At 49.2% G+C, this 17,792-nt stretch overlaps 1 protein-coding gene across 10 annotated transcripts in view; it reads right to left on the bottom strand.

The window, feature by feature from the left end:
* The window catches only part of LOC115203297 (chromodomain-helicase-DNA-binding protein 9), a 124,568-nt gene that overhangs the window by 73,721 nt on the left and 33,055 nt on the right, over positions 1-17,792 (bottom strand). For 9 of the 10 annotated variants that reach the window (XM_029767862.1, XM_029767868.1, XM_029767863.1 and 6 more), the window contains one exon: positions 7,524-7,966. In XM_029767862.1, the coding sequence (XP_029623722.1) occupies positions 7,524-7,966 (443 nt within the window). Of the gene's footprint in view, positions 1-7,523; positions 7,967-11,999; positions 12,871-17,792 lie in introns of those variants that run through there. The other variant, XM_029767867.1, reaches the window with a different exon arrangement.

Consider the following 17,792-nt stretch of genomic DNA (forward strand, 5'->3'; position numbering starts at 1 on the left):
GACTGCCCCGAGCGGCCAGAGCTGCCAGACTGCCCCGAGCTGCCAGACTGCCCCGACTGCCTGGAACGGCCAGAGCTGGAGCCACCTCCAGATATAGGTGGGTTGGGGAGGGGGGGTGTAGCACAGTGCCGTCGTTGACGGCAGCCACCCCCCCTTCCCTCCCTTTAGTAGGGGGGGAATTTTTCTTTTGTTGTTGTTTGGGGGTTATTTTTGTTGAGGTGCTTCCGGGGTTAGCACCTTTAAGGGGGGGGTACTGTCACGTCCTGGCCAGTATAAGGGTTAATTGGTATTGTAGTTTGGTCAGGACGTGGCAGAGGGTATTTGTTTTGTGGTTCAGGGTGGTGTTTTGGTAAAAGGGTGTTTGATTTAGTATTTCCGGGTTTTGGTTTATGGTCTATGTTTATGTATTTCTGTGTAGTCTAGTAAGTGTGTTTCTATGGTTGGTTAATTGGGATTGGGATTCTCAATTGAAGGCAGGTGTTTTCCCTTTTGCCTTTGATTGAGAGTCCCATATATGAGGGTGTGTTTGTTTGTCACTTGTGGGAGATTGTTCTGAGTTTAGCCTTGTGCCTTGCCAGACTGTCTGTAGTTCGTTTTGTTGTTTTGGAGTGTTCCTTTTGATTTAATAAATGTTCAAAATGAACAACCGCATGCCTGCTGCGTTTTGGTCCTCCTTCACCGACTACACCCGTGACATCATCTTCTTAATTTATTTAAAGAAAACACTTAAACAAAATAAACAAATGACGAAAAACAGTTCCATAAGGCTCCCAGGCTATTCAGAAAATAACCACCCACAAAGCACAAGTGAAACAAACCTCAACTAAATATGGCCTCCAATTAGAGGCCAAAACCCAACATAGAAATAGAAAACTAGATTTAAACAGAAATAGAACCAGAAACACACAAAACAAACACCCCCTGCCACGCCCTGACCAAACTACAATGACAAATAACCCCTTTTACTGGTCAGGACGTGACAATTATGTACAGGCCAAAACACTTAACTATAATGAATTTAGGCTAAGGTATGTAAGAGATGACGCTCTTACTTTCCCCTCCATCCCCTCCCTACCCTCCATCCCCTCCCTACCCTCCATCCCCTCCCTACCCTCCATCTCCTCCGTACCCTCCATCTCCTCCCTACCCTCCATCTCCTCCCTACCCTCCACCCCCTCCTTACCCTCCATCTCCTCCCTACCCTCCATCTCCTCCATCTCCTCCTTACCCTCCGTCCCCTCCCTACCTTCCATTTCCTTCCTACCCTCCATCCCCTCCCTCCCCTTCTTCCTCTCCATCTCCTCCATCTCCTCCCTACCCTCCATCCCCTCCTTACCCTCCATCCCCTCCCTACCATCCTAGCCACCCTCCACCCCCTCCTTACCCTCCATCCCTTCCCTACCATCCTAGCCACCCTCCATCCCCACCAACCCTCCATCTCCTCCTTCCCCTCCATCTTCTCCTTACCCTCCCTACCCTCCGTCCCCTCCCTACCTTCCATTTCCTTCCTACCCTCCATCCCCTCCCTCCCCTTCTTCCTCTCCATCTCCTCCATCTCCTCCCTACCCTCCATCCCCTCCCTACCCTCATCCCCTCCCTACCATCCTAGCCACCCTCCACCCTCTCCTTACCCTCCATCCCCTCCCTCCCCTTCTTCCTCTCCATCTCCTCCATCTCCTCCCTACCCTCATCCCCTCCCTACCCTCCATCCCCTCCCTACCCTCCATCCCCTCCCTACCATCCTAGCCACCCTCCACCCCCTCCTTACCCTCCATCCCTTCCCTACCATCCTAGCCACCCTCCATCCCCTCCCTACCATCCTAGCCACCCTCCATCCCCACCAACCCTCCATCTCCTCCTTCCCCTCCATCTTCTCCTTACCCTCCCTACCCTCCATCTCCTCCCTCCCCTCCTTCCCCTCCATCTTCTCCTTACCCTCCCTACCCTCATCTCCTCCCTACCCTCATCCCCTCCCTACCCTCCATCCCCTCCCTACCCTCCATCCCCTCCCTACCATCCTAGCCACCCTCCACCCCCTCCTTACCCTCCATCCCTTCCCTACCATCCTAGCCACCCTCCATCCCCACCAACCCTCCATCTCCTCCTTCCCCTCCATCTTCTCCTTACCCTCCTTACCCTCCATCTCCTCCTTCCCCTCCATCTTCTCCTTACCCTCCCTACCCTCCATCTCCTCCCTACCCTCCATCCCCTCCCTACCCTCCATCTCCGCCCTACCCTCCATCCCCTCCCTACCCTCCACCCCTCCCTATCATCCTACCCTCCACCCCCTCCCTACCATCCTACTCTCCACCCCCTCCCTACCATCCTACTCTCCACCCCCTCCCTACCATCCTACCCTCCATCCCTTCCCTACCCTCCATCCCCTCCCTACCGTCCACCCCTCCATCCCCTCCCTACCGTCCACCCCCTCCCTACCATCCTACTCTCCACCCCCTCCCTACCATCCTACCCTCCATCCCCTCCCTACCATCCTACCCTCCATCCCCTCCCTACCCTCCACCCCCTCCCTACCACCCTACCCTCCCTACCACCCTACCCTCCACCCCCTCCCTACCATCCTACCCTCCATCCCCTCCCTACCATCCTACCCTCCATCCCTCCATCCCCTCCCTACCCTCCATCCCCTCCCTACCATCCTACCCTCCCTACCATCCTACCCTCCCTCCCTACCACCCTACCCTCCATCCCCTCCCTCCCTCCCTACCACCCTACCCTCCACCCCCTCCCTACCATCCTACCCTCCATCCCCTCCCTACCCTCCATCCCCTCCCTACCCTCCTACCCTCCATCCCTTCCCTACCCTCCATCCCCTCCCTACCCTCCATCCCCTCCCTACCCTCCATCCCCTCCCTCCCTACCATCCTACCCTCCCTACCATCCTACCCTCCCCCCCTCCCTACCATCCTATCCTCCACCCCCTCCCTACCATCCTACCCTCCATCCCCTCCCTACCCTCCCCCTCCCTACCATCCTACCCTCCATCCCCTCCCTACCCTCCCCCCTCCCTACCATCCTACCCTCCATCCCCTCCCTCCCTACCATCCTACCCTCCACCCCCTCCCTACCATCCTACCCTCCATCCCCTCCATCTCCTTAGAGTAAGGAGCTGTTCCTTCCATTCATTCTCAGATTCCATTAGTTCATTGGTCCGTTTGGTTCAGTGAATTGTACTGTGTAAGGTAAGAGAGTTTTCCTCAACATGAATTAGGCCTACCTTGATATTTCAAAATGGCTGGAATGTATGACGTAACAAGCTTTATGAAAGAAGCATTGAAACAATAGTGGAAAGACTAGGTTTCATTTTGTGTTTAGCCTAGTTTCACAAATCAGACCTTTGCTTTACAAGTTCTACATTGTGTAAAAATAGGTTAGGTTACATACAATAGCATATCATATAAAGTAAGGCTAGGGCATACTACTAACTTAGTGATGTTAGTAATAATCTCAGACATGACAAAGAAATAACACCTTAATGAGAATAGGGAAAAGTTCAAATAAATAGGCCTAAGTCCACTTCCAGTGATACAACAAATACTGTGGGTTTAAATGCTAATACTGTAGCTTGACTTCCTTGGTACATTTTGTAGAAAATGTATGCTCAGTATGTCACGTGTGGCATTGGGGTACAGCTAGCAGCATTTTAGCCAAAGACTGTTTTACTAGCTGTCTAGTCTGTGATTTATAAACAATTATATAAAGAACTGGCAAGTCATTCTCATTCTGAGAAATAAGGTAGGCCACTTGATTTCAACATCTGAACAAAGTAGACAGGATAACATGCTGTTAAACAGTTGGAGACAGAAGGTTCATAACAATTCACTAACACGTGGACTTGAGAGATTGTTGATGAGACCTGTGTTAATTATCTATAGACTAATACCAACTACAAGAAGTTAGTCGTTATTAGTGAATGTGCATTAGTCATGGTTCTAGTTAAACTTGTAACAAAAGAATTGCATTTTCATAGACGGACTTGAAAGCCAGATTAGTGATTATTGCAAAAAAAAGCGGTTAAAACTATTTTGATAAAATAATTAAACTATTATTGTGTATTATGGTTGTGGAAGGCTTACATTTAGCCTAAGTATAACTTCACAAGCCCTGAATTAGATTATTGCTGACTGTTTGAAATGCAGTGTCTTAAATGTACAACAACTCTTATTTCGAGAAAACATGAGGGTAGGTAACAACACATCCGCCATGCTGACCATCAACACGGGGCCCCTCAGGGGTGCGTGTTTAGTCCCTTCCTGTACTCCCTGTGTGGTCACACACACGACTTCAACACCATCATTAAGTTTGACGATGACACAACTGCTGGCCTGATCACCAACGATGATGAGACAGCCTATAGGGAGGAGGTCAGAGACCTGGCAGTGTGGTGCTAGGACAACAACCTCTCCCTCAACGTGGGTAAAACAAAGGAGCTTATTGTGGACTACAGAAAACTGAAGGCCGAACACTCCCCCATGCACATCAACGGTGCTGTAGTGGAGTGGGTCGAGAGCTTCAAGTTCCTCTGTGTCAACATCTCTAAGGACCTATCATGGTCCAAACACACCAACACTGTCATGAAGAGGGCAAGACAACACCTCTTCCTTCAGGGAGCTGAAAAGAGTTGGCATGGGCCGTAAGATCCTCAAAACGGTCTACAGCTGAACCATTGAGAGCATCTCAACAAGCTGCATCACCTCTTGCTATGGCAACTGCTTGGCATCCGACCGCAAAGCACTACATAGGGTAGTGCGAACGGCCCAGTTCAGTTAACTAAATAGTTAACCAAATAGCTACCCGGACTATCTGCATTGACCCTTTTTGACTCTGTACACACACACTGGACTCTACACACACGCTCACACTGACACTCCAACACATACACATGAACACACACACTTACTCACACTGTCGCCACACAAACACTTACACACTTATCACAGTCACTGCTGCTACTATCTATTATCTATCCTGTTGCCTAGTCACTTTAACCCTACCTATATGTACAATTGAAGTCGGAATTGCACAGTCAATTTTTATGTATGTAAACTTCTGACCCACTGGAATTGTGATACAGTGAATTATAAGTGAAATAATCTGTAAACAATTGTTGGAAAAATTACTTGTGTCATGCACAAAGTAGATGTCCTAACCAACTTGCCAAAACTTGTTACGCTCGTCGTTTGAATGAGGAGACCAAGGTGCAGCGTGGTAGGCGTACATCATTTCCTTTAATAATGAACACCAACAAAACAAAAAAATGCAAAACCGAACGTAACGTTCTGCAGGGCTAGACAGCACAATGCAAAAACAAGATCCCACAATCTAAGGTGGGAAAAAGGGCTGCCTAAGTATGATCCCCAATCAGAGACAACAATAAACAGCTGCCTCTGATTGGGAACCATACTAGGCCAACAAAGAAATATAAACATAGATTTGCCCACCCAAGTCACACCCTGACCTAACCAAATACTAACCTAACCACACCCTGACCTAACCAAATAAAACAGACTCTCTAAGGTCAGGGCGTGACAAAACTATAGTTTGTTAACAAGAAATTTGTGCAGTGGTTGAAAAACGAGTTTTAATGGCTCCAACCTAAGTGTATGTAAACTTTCGTCTACAACTGTAGACTGTTGTTTTATCTGAATGGGGTTGGGGAGAAAGCACAGCATGTGGCCTCAATTAGCCCAGCTAGCTAGCTTCTCTAGGCTACTCCAGTCAAGACCGGCACTGTTATATGGGATGATAAATAACATTGTGGCTGCTACAAGTTAGCTAGTCTTGGCTGTAACCGAGTTGGCGCCTTGACGTCTCTTTCTTTCCCTCTGTCTGCTCACTCCCATTTCACAAACACCGCCCCCTCTGCAGCTGCAGCAATAGAGCAACAGCCTCTCTCCCTCGCGCAGCAATACTCAGATTAAAAACTTTTAAAAAATATATAATAATAATGAATATCTGACAAATATTCATGATACTATTCTAATAGAAACCTACTCTAGTGTTCAACATCAGGCCCAGTGGGTTTCCTGAGTAAGAACCATACAGACCTGGTTCAGCCCAACCCTCCTGACAGATGTCTGTTCTCCCTCATTAACATCTGCACCACTGCAACACACTCTCTCTCCCTCTTTTCTTACTATCTCTCACAAATAGAGCAAAATCCATTATTCGTTACTGCCATTTCCACATGCAGCAGCCGAGCTCATATAATCATTAATCATGAAGCAGGGAAGCAGGCAGGGAGACAATATAGTCGGCCATTATGTTTTTCTCAGTCCTGCTCGCTTAATGAGAATATGAAACTAGAGTGTCTCTCTCTATCCCTGGTTGGTTCATTTCACAGCTTCCATAACAGCCCTGGTGATGACCTGAGTGACAATATACACATTCCTCCTACCTGCCTCCCAGCATGCCTCCCTGCCTCCCAGCTTGCCTGCATGTCTCCCTGCCTCCCAGCTTGCCTGCATGTCTCCCTGCCTCCCAGCTTGCCTGCATGTCTCCCTGCCTCCCAGCTTGCCTGCATGTCTCCCTGCCTCCCAGCTTGCCTGCATGTCTCCCTGCCTCCCAGCTTGCCTGCATGTCTCCCTGCCTCCCAGCTTGCCTGCATGTCTCCCTGCCTCCCAGCTTGCCTGCATGTCTTCCTGCCTCCCAGCTTGCCTGCATGTCTTCCTGCCTCCTAGCTTGCCTGCATGTCTTCCTGCCTCCCAGCTTGCTTGCATGTCTCCCTGCCTCCCAGCTTGCCTGCATGTCTTCATGTTTCCCAGCTTGCCTTCATGCTTCCCAGCTTGCCTGGATGTCTTCCTGCCTCCTAGATTGCCTGCATGTCCTCCTGCCTCCCAGCTTCCATGCCTGTCTTTCTGCCTCCCAGCCAGTCAGCTTGCCGGTCTTCTGACTCCCAGCCTGCCTGCCTTCTTCCTGTCTCCAAACCTGGCTGCCTGTCTTTCTCCACCTCAGGTCAGATTTAACATGAGCTCACACTGGGTGTGGCTTACAGTATAACAACACAGTTTCATTGTACAGGGGGAAGGGGACTGGATACAGTATATACTAAATCCCTATATCCACTAGTCTCTGTCATAACCTAGCTGTCCGATCTGCAGCAAGCTAGCCTAAATGCTAACAGCAGCCATTGTTGCTCCTTCCTGTCTGTCTGTGTCATGAATTTTAAAATTAACTTTGAGCTGCCATCTTGGCAGATACTATTTTATGAGCAGCTATGTCTGTCAAGCTAGCAGCTGCTAGCAGCTAGTCAACTAGCTATTCTATTGTGCTCCAGAAATGAATGGGCACTAAGGAAGCCAAGCCGTAAAGGAGAATAGACAGTGTGAAACAACTTGCTTTAGACAAGGTGCAGAGCAAAAACAAAATGGTAGATTTAATGTGGAAGGCCACTGAAATTACTTTTCAAAACAAATACAACACCGTGGCCCTATATCATGCCATACAGCTGTGGTGTTATAAGGGCATAGTGTGGCATATGAGAACAAGGTCAGTGAGACACCTACCCGATCTTGGCCTTCTGTTTGGGCTTGGACGAGGACACAATGCGGGCCTTCTTGGAGGCCTTGGTCCTGGTCTTGTTGCCTCGGTCCATCTCCCTGTCTCTGTCCCTCTCCCTCTCTCTCCTGTGGGCAGAGGAGCTCCCAGAGGGGAAGCTCTCTGGACTCATAACCCTGGGGATGTTCTTCTCTCCTCTCTCCCGGGCCTTAGCAATGGCCTCGTGGATGATCCTGTTAGCCTTCTGCTGCTTGTCCTCCCCAGCCTCCTCCATCAGTTGCTGCTGCTGCTGCTCCCTCTGCTCCTTCACCAGCCTCCGCTGGGCCCGCTTCTCCAACGACGAGCTGTAGGAGGACGAAGACGAGGAGGATGAGCTGCTCTTCATCGGGGGGCTGAGGACCCGCGCTGCTGTGTGGCTGTTGGGACCATTAGCATTCTTGTTCTTGGGAGGCTGGAGAGAAGAGGAGAGAGAGGAGGGGGGATATTAATCAGACTGAGGGAACACATATACCAACAGGATGATGTCATTGTAACATACATACATCTGCATTAATAGCAAGACTGGAAAGAGCTGTGTATTACAAAGGACTCTCGGCCTGATCTTAATGTCATTTCCTGCGAAGTGGATGGTCTTGTGGTCGTTAACACACACACACACACCTTAATCCCCCCACCCCACACACACACACACACTAATCCCCCCACCCCACTATGTTCATGTTCTCATGTAGCCAAACCAAACCTACATTCCTGAATCTCAGACTGAATAGTTAGATCATTTATCTCCTAGTTCTCACATTCCCCTTTAGTTAACCCTCCACAGCCTCTCTCACAAATCATCTTCCCCTTCAGTTAACCCTCCACAGCCTCTCACACATCATCTTCCCCCTCAGTTAACCCTCCACAGCCTCTCTCACACATCATCTTCCCCTTCAGTTAACCCTCCACAGCCTCTCACACATCATCTTCCCCTCCAGTTAACCCTCCACAGCCTCTCTCACACATCATCTTCCCCTTCAGTTAACCCTCCACAGCCTCTCTCACACATCATCTTCCCCTTCAGTTAACCCTCCACAGCCTCTCTCACACATCATCTTCCCCTTCAGTTAACCCTCCACAGCCTCTCACACATCATCTTCCCCTTCAGTTAACCCTCCACAGCCTCTCTCACACATCATCTTCCCCTTCAGTTAACCCTCCACAGCCTCTCACACATCCTCTTCCCCTTCAGTTAACCCTCCACAGCCTCTCACACATCCTCTTCCCCTTCAGTTAACCCTCCACAGCCTCACACATCCTCTTCCCCTTCAGTTAACCCTCCACAGCCTCTCACACATCCTCTTCCCCTTCAGTTAACCCTCCACAGCCTCTCTCTCACATCATCTTCCCCTTCAGTTAACCCTCCACAGCCTCTCTCACACATCATCTTCCCCTTCAGTTAACCCTCCACAGCCTCTCACACATCATCTTCCCCTTCAGTTAACCCTCCACAGCCTCTCACACATCATCTTCCCCTTCAGTTAACCCTCCACAGCCTCTCTCACACATCATCTTCCCCTTCAGTTAACCCTCCACAGCCTCTCACACATCATCTCCCCCCTCAGTTAACCCTCCACAGCCTCACACACATCATCTTCCCCTTCAGTTAACCCTCCACAGCCTCTCACACATCATCTTCCCCTTCAGTTAACCCTCCACAGCCTCTCACACATCCTCTTCCCCTTCAGTTAACCCTCCACAGCCTCACACACATCATCTTCCCCTTCAGTTAACCCTCCACAGCCTCTCACACATCCTCTTCCCCTTCAGTTAACCCTCCACAGCCTCTCACACATCCTCTTCCCCTTCAGTTAACCCTCCACAGCCTCTCTCACACATCATCTTCCCCTTCAGTTAACCCTCCACAGCCTCTCACACACATCATCTTCCCCTTCAGTTAACCCTCCACAGCCTCTCTCACACATCATCTTCCCCTTCAGTTAACCCTCCACAGCCTCTCTCACATCATCTTCCCCTTCAGTTAACCCTCCACAGCCTCTCTCACACATCATCTTCCCCTTCAGTTAACCCTCCACAGCCTCTCTCACATCATCTTCCCCTTCAGTTAACTCTCCACAGCCTCTCACACATCCTCTTCCCCTTCAGTTAACCCTCCACAGCCTCTCACACATCCTCTTCCCCTTCAGTTAACCCTCCACAGCCTCTCTCCCACATCATCTTCCCCTTCAGTTAACCCTCCACAGCCTCTCTCACACATCATCTTCCCCTTCAGTTAACCCTCCACAGCCTCTCTCACACATCATCTTCCCCTTCAGTTAACCCTCCACAGCCTCTCGCACACATCATCTTCCCCTTCAGTTAACCCTCCACAGCCTCTCTCACATCATCTTCCCCTTCAGTTAACCCTCCACAGCCTCTCACACATCCTCTTCCCCTTCAGTTAACCCTCCACAGCCTCTCTCACACATCATCTTCCCCTTCAGTTAACCCTCCACAGCCTCTCTCTCACATCATCTTCCCCTTCAGTTAACCCTCCACAGCCTCTCTCACACATCATCTTCCCCCTCAGGAACAGAAGTGTGAAATGTACCATATCAGCTTTGCTGCCTGGAATGAGTCAAGTCACCCAGGCAGGCTCAATAAGGAAATGTTGTAAACACAAAATAATGGGATTACAAAAGTGAATCAGCGAAGCTCTGAAAAGCCCCATGTGCATAACAATCAAGCTGTATACTTACACTGCTGCTTAGTGACGTGGGGAGAGAGAGACAGACAGAGAAAGACTAGAAATGATGAAGCAACATGCTATGAGCTACGTGTAGTTTGTAGTCTTAGCCTTTAGCAGTAGCTGACAGAGGAGAGAAATCAGCCTTCTCAGGAAGCTTAACTCATAAATTCCAAGAAATGGCAGATGAGGAAAATGACGGGGTTTCATTGCACTCTAAGGCCGTATGATATGAATGTGATTGTCAAAAGGGAAGTTACACTGATCGATCTAGAAAACAGAACACTGAAAACAACAGCCAGCTGGTCTAGAAAACACACACAGCAGAAGTCACAACAACACTGTTAGCTAGTTGGTTGTACCTCTCTTATTAGCCTTAACATAGGCTTGGCATAGCCTTGATAGCCTTTTAAAGACTTAAACAACCAGTCACCAGAATATCCCATTCTGCTGCTGTGTCTCTACCCCACTACCTCACAGACATACTGAAAGTGTTGCTCTCTGAACTTTCTGCTAGCCACACATTTCCCCCCCAGACACATAGATTGCAGCAGCACAAACTTTCATTAAGACAGGCAGAAAGAAACAGAGACAGGCAGGATCGGCACACTGACATTCAGCCAAACTAGAATAGATAATATAGACAAGGCTGATAGGTGATAAAATGGGAATAAAACATGGGCTGAGTTGTATTCCCCTCGGGTGGGCCCAGAGCCTATAAATGGATGAGCTAATCTCAACGTGTTGCAGTCAGAGTGGATGGCTACATGAGCCGAGGCCGAGCCACAGCACGGCACAGCCAGTTGCTTTCCTGACTGCTAAATAAAGAGAATTATCTTCAACTGCCACAAACAAAGCGGGGGGAGGGGAGAAATAAATTACAGTTCATTCGGAAGATAAACAAGAGCTGTAGCTACAGAATTATAGGTTTAACATGTGCTGTGATGCCCAGGCTATTAGCGGAAATCATTGCCCAGAACTGAAATATTCTCATTATTCAAGGTAAAAAAAGAGTTGGACGAAAGAGAAAGTCAAGGTAAAGAACAGGGAAGAGAGGTAAGTAGCAAAGGGGAGAGAGGGCAGAGGGCGGGAATGAGAGCAGGAATGAGAGTTTGTATGAAAAGTGAGTGAGAAAGCGAGAGAGAAGAAAAATGCACCAAAACCAAGTGTTCTGCAGCTGTGTAATACGACTATAAATAACTGAAATTACAGGCTGCCAGCACTGCAGTGATTTCAATCTCTCTCTCTGCCACCACACGCTCCCATGAAAACACTTTGCACTATTACAGTAAGGAGAGACTACAGAGAGATAGAGATAGCCAGGACATTTGGGCCACTTAGTCCGCTCACTCACTCACTAACCCCTTACTTCCCTCAGTCTCTCATGCAGTGCTGTGTGACTGATGTACTCATCTTATGTGACACACACACACACACACCGCCTTTTGCATCGAACCAGAGATGGGGAGGAATCTATGGAGGGAGGGGGTGTGGGAGATGAGAGAAAACGAGGAACAAAGTGAAAGGAGGGGGGTAGTGAAGGGAGAGCATAGCTAGCACAGCTAAGCAAATTAGTATGGGAAAGAGCAGCAACAAGGAGTTCAAGATGGCGACAGTGGAGCTGCATCAGGCAGGCAGCATGAGCCAGTAGCAGAGGAGGTTGTTCAGTTGTTCAGTTCCTGTCGTCCGGCCCCTCCTCCCTCCCTCCCTCCCTCCCTCCACTCCCTTCCTCCCCTCTCTCTCTGTGCAGCTCACTTACCCTTCCTCTTGGCCTCTTCACTGTAGACATGTTTTTTTCTATATTTTGTTCTTCCTCCCCCTCTCTCTCCAACCACCTAACAAAAGCCTTGCCCTTTCGCCGGGTTTTTTTTCTCTCTCTCTCTCTCTCTCTCTCTCTCTCTCTCTCTCTCTCTCACTCTCTCGTTCGACAGTCTGTCTTGCTTGAGCTGCGTGTCCACCCCCTCCCCCTCCACAGGCAGCGTACAGGCAGGCTGTGGAGCCTCCTCTCCTTCACCTCCTCTCCACTCCTCTCCTCTCCTCCCCTAGCGGGCAGGGCTCAGGCTCAGTAGGAGTGCATGGGGCTGGGCTGTTAGATCACTGGGAGAGCTGGGAGCAGGGCTGGTTGCGCCAGAAGAGGTGCGAGGCAGTGGCAGTCCAGGAAGCTCGTCTCATTCTGCTGCTACTGCGTGCTTCAGCTCCGTCCGGCACAGGCGGGTCGTGGTGTGAGTGTCAGCGTCGCTCTCTCGCTCTACCCTCCTCTCTTCCCTCCCTTCTTATTGATTCCCCTCCGCCAGCAATCGCGTGCTCTCTCCGTCCGCTCGCTCTACCTCTCTCTACTCGTTCCTTTTGCTTGCTCTCTTCGTTCGTGCCTCTTTCTCTTACATCCCAGGGTAAGGTAGGCTACTCCTTTGTACACAAAAAGGGTTTTGTGCTAGCTAGCTTGGTTGTTTTCCTTTTTCCACTAGTTTTTCCCTCTCTGCCCTCCCTCTCCCGTGCTGGGGTGTGTATGGCGAGGAGCTGGAGTCTCCAGCAGCAGAGCGGTGGAAAATGAAAGCAGCACAAAGCAGCAAAATGCATCAGCATGAATATTAGAGATGTCGTTAAAATCCAGACTCGTTCTCTCTCTCTCTCTCTCTCTCTCTCTCTCTCTCTCACTCACTCTCTCTTGTGAGGAAGTAGGCCAGCAGATGGTGCTCGCAGTTATTACATTAACTTTCACAACTTAACCCCAAAAGCACTGGATTTCCACACAAGCACAGAGATTAACATAAATGGAATGCAGGCTTGCATTTATTGCACATTGCTCTATACATAAAACCGTATACACAAGAAACTGAATGACACCATATTATGTTGTACAGAATCATAACATGAAAATCCACTATGAGAAAAAACGTAATACACTATTAAACAACCACACAGCAAACAACCAACGTGAGCAAAACCATGAAACCATGAGGCTAAAAAGCCACAGTACTGTCCCTAGTACAGCACACTAACACACTGAGAGCTCCCTCCCAGAGACTGTCGGTAAAGCAGTGATCTCAGACACACTCTGGTGGGGAAAGAGAGGCGTAGACAGATGCTGGCCACCCAGCCACACAGCCGTGTTCACTTCCCACCAGGAAGAGAATCCCACTCGCAAGAGGTGACAGGATAAACCTCCACACACACAAATGTATGCGAGATGTGAAAGGACAGGCCGTGACGAGCCTTCTCTCCCTTCCCTGGCTGACAGTCTGACTGGAGGGGCGATGGAAGAGAGGGAGGGGGCTCCCTGGAACATGACGCAAGGGCCATGTGCTCCAGCAGGAACACTCTCTAGGTTTCTTCCTAGGTTTTGGCCTTTCTAGGGAGTTTTTCCTAGCCACCGTGCTTCTACACCTGCATTGCTTGCTGTTTGGGGTTTTAGGCTGGGTTTCTGTACAGCACTTTGATATATCAGCTGATGTAAGAAAGGCTATATAAATACATTTGATTTGATTTGATGCTGAGAGGGGAACACACAGACATGCCTGGCTGGCCTGGAGCCTGCCTGGCACAGGGTTAGGTCCCAGAGTGGAGACACACACATCACCAGACAGACACGCCTGGCTGGCCTGGAGTCTGCCTGGCACAGGGTTAGGTCCCAGAGTGGAGACACACACATCACCAGACAGACACGCCTGGCTGGCCTGGAGTCTGCCTGGCACAGGGTTAGGTCCCAGAGTGGAGACACACACATCACCAGACAGACACGCCTGGCTGGCCTGGAGTCTGCCTGGCACAGGGTTAGGTCCCAGAGTGGAGACACACACATCACCAGACAGACACGCCTGGCTGGCCTGGAGTCTGCCTGGCACAGGGTTAGGTCCCAGAGTGGAGACACACACATCACCAGACAGACACGCCTGGCTGGCCTGGAGCCTGCCTGGCACAGGGTTAGGTCCCAGAGTGAAGACACACACATCACCAGACAGACACGCCTGGCTGGCCTGGAGTCTGCCTGGAACAGGGTTAGGTCCCAGAGTGGAGACACACACATCACCAGACAGACACGCCTGGCTGGCCTGGAGTCTGCCTGGCACAGGGTTAGGTCCCAGAGTGGAGACACACACATCACCAGACAGACACGCCTGGCTGGCCTGGAGTCTGCCTGGCACAGGGTTAGGTCCCAGAGTGGAGACACACACATCACCAGACAGACACGCCTGGCTGGCCTGGAGCCTGCCTGGCACAGGGTTAGGTCCCAGAGTGGAGACACACACATCACCAGACAGACATGCCTGGCTGGCCTGGAGCCTGCCTGGCACAGGGTTAGGTCCCAGAGTGGAGACACACACATCACCAGACAGACACGCACGCATGCACGTGCTCACACACACACACACACACAAACTTAAAGAGCCATACATCTTGCTCTAAAGCACATGACTGTGTTTTCACAGTGAACTCCCGTTTTAAACCTTGTGCACAACATATAAGGCCCTTCTCAGGTTACACAAAGGGCTACATTGCCTGGGGTTGACTGTTAGCTCCCTGCTAGTCAGAAGTAACCGGAAACAGGTTGGTAAGCTACAGGCTATGGCTAGCCTCGATGGCTATGTGGCTAGGGGGAGGCTAAGTACCTGGAGATGGATAGTTAGCTCCCTGTTAGTTAGAAATAACAGTAACAGGTCTGAAGTTACAGACTAGTAAGCTACAGGCTAAAGGCTACATGGCTATGTGGCTAAGGGAAGGACATTTGCAGCAGAGCAGCAGCTCTCTCCCTGTCTGAAATGTAACACTGGTTAATGATATTAGAGCAGAATTATCTCACATGGATAATAGCTGAGGGGGGCACTGAGCTCTTAAGGACATAGGCCTAGTTCACTTAGCTGATCTGTGTTGCTTTATCACTTTAATAAGTAGACTAGTATGATTAGTAGGCCTTAAGTAAGTCATAATCTATGTCAATATTCCTAGCTTTCCATTAGGCGTTGGGGAAACTAGAGAGAAAGAGAAGGGGAGAGAGAGGTAGGAAATAAAGAGAGACTGACTGATGTATTTAACTGGCCCTCTCATCAGTAGTGGCAAACAAAGGTGAAAGCTAAAAGGAAAGCTCTCCTTCCTGACTGGCTAAATAAACAACAGCTTAGCTGCAATATCATTTGGCTCTGCTATCTCCAGCCGATGTCTGAGCACAACTCTCTTACAAAACCTGCCAGACACCTAACTCTGTGGAAGAACATTGGAACTACAAACATTGGAACTACAAACATGACAAAACATTGAACAGTACAACTGTAGGAATAACATAAGACTGGTTAAAGTCCAATGTAGAGTATGTGTGGGAGGTCACGATGTACACAGTAGGTTGTGTTAACTCCAATCTAGTGCCCATGTGCTTGTCCCCATGCCCATATCTAGATAAATTAGCCTGTGTGTGTGTGTGTCTGTGTGCGTGCTTACTAGCGGTAGGCTATATGTGTGTTCTCCCCATGTTTGAGTGGGCATCTGATATAGGCTAGCTGTCAGGCTAGGCCTTGGGAGTTTGACTCCTGTTCTAGGAGAGACGGAACGAAGGGAACTAAATGACACAACATGCCAGAGGGGAGCATTCCATACAACAGGAATAAACTATAGCATAGTGGCAGTGGGCCTCACTCTCACAGAAACAGAGCCTCACTCTCACAGAAACAGAGCCTCACTGTCACAGAAACAGAGCCTCACTCTCACAGAAACAGAGCCTCACTCTCACAGAAACAGAGCCTCGCTTTCACAGAGACAGAGGCTCACTCTCACAGAGACAGAGCCTCGCTTTCACAGAGACAGAGCCTCACTCTCACAGAGACAGAGACACACTTTCACAGAAACAGAGCCTCACTCTCACAGAGACAGAGCCACACTTTCACAGAGACAGAGCCTCACTTTCACAGAGCCCCTGAAAAAGATCAATGCACAGCTATTAAAACACTGTCAAGAAGAACAGGTAAAGATACTGTATGTATAGTGTAATTCAGGGAGATATTTTAATAACAGGTATGCAGCCATGTTATGTACTGCATGTTGAGCATGAACATTTCAACACCTGATATGGAGTACAGTGCGCTGATGTATAGTACACTGAGGGGTTCACTGGGACAGACAGACAGCATCCTTTTAGTCTGGGACCGACATCATAATGTAAAAGGCTACATAACAGGCTGTTCAATGAGAGAGAGGTAGGTAAGAGCAACAGATAGAGGTAGATAGAGAGAGAGAGCGAGAGAGAGCGAGAGAGAGAGAGAGAGAGAGAGGTAGGTAGGTAGGAGCAACAGATAGAGGTATATATATATATATATATATAGAGAGAGAGAGAGAGAGAGAGAGAGGTAGGTAGGTAGGTAGGTAGGTAGGTAGGTAGGTAGGTAGGTAGGTAGGTAGGTAGGAGCAACAGATAGAGGTAGATAGAGAAAGCTAGGAAGAGATTCAATAACACGAATGTATACGTAGATTCATACACAGGAAGGCTTTTAGCTGCCAGCGACTGGCTCTGCACAGGGTGTATTGTCTCTCTAGGCTGAGAATGTGTTGGTGAAAACAAGGGAGAAACAGGAACAGTGAACGCAGGCAGGCAGCCAAACACACATGCTTAACTGGTCACATGGCTTGGTGGAGCCTTGGCAACCCAATGGTTAACATGCAAATAGGCCTCCCGGCAGAGAAATTAGTGTGCTGGGGGGCTTCCCTCTAAAGTGAGACAGAGAGGGGGGGAGTAAAAAAAAGAAAGAGAGAGAGAAAGTGTAAAAGAGACAGAAAGAGATAAAGAGGGAGCCAGAGGCACAGGTGTGAGTCTCTAAACAGTCCATAATAACCTCATCACAGACTCAGAGCCTGTATTAGTGTGCCTGCCACTCTTACTTCTGCCTCCCTCTGCGGGCCTTTGAGTAGGACTCCACTAAAACACCGTTAGGGAAATTGACATTTATCATCCTAGGACAGGATGGAACTCGCACTATAACTGTGCACACACTATAGCCAATCATAGAGCCCACAAGACCCACCATATCAACAGTTAGCCTATATTTTCACCCACTAGGTAGTGCTGTAATGCCAGGTGTATAGGCTAGTAGGGGAGTATCTGTTGTAACAGAGAGAGCTGAGCAAGTGAACATAGTGTTCCTTCAGAGCAAATATAGGAGACAGTGTGTGGTACTGGTCCCTAGAACTTTAATCAATGACAGCTTACTTTTCTTTCGATGACTAATAAAGTGCATAGTACAGATAGATACAATAGAGATGATCCACTGCTTCTCTCTCACTTCAGCGTTTGCCTAAACGTTTTCCTTTTAAAAATATCTTAAGTCTACCTAGAAGTCAACCTTTGACGTCGACTCTTCCTTAAAAACACTCCTCACAGCAAAGTGTGTCGCGTCTTCGTGCATAACGTCCCTAAGAATAGTTCTTAGCCTTGTGTTGTGAGAGGGATAATACCAGCAGTATACAACACTACTCACCTTCCCAGTTCCCAACCAGAGCCTAACCAGAGACCAAACCTACTGCCTGGTTAATGGAATATAGATTAGTCTGTCAGGAGGTGGGGAAGAGATTA

This window comes from Salmo trutta, chromosome 12, assembly GCF_901001165.1.
Source record: "Salmo trutta chromosome 12, fSalTru1.1, whole genome shotgun sequence".
Taxonomy (NCBI): domain Eukaryota; kingdom Metazoa; phylum Chordata; class Actinopteri; order Salmoniformes; family Salmonidae; genus Salmo; species Salmo trutta.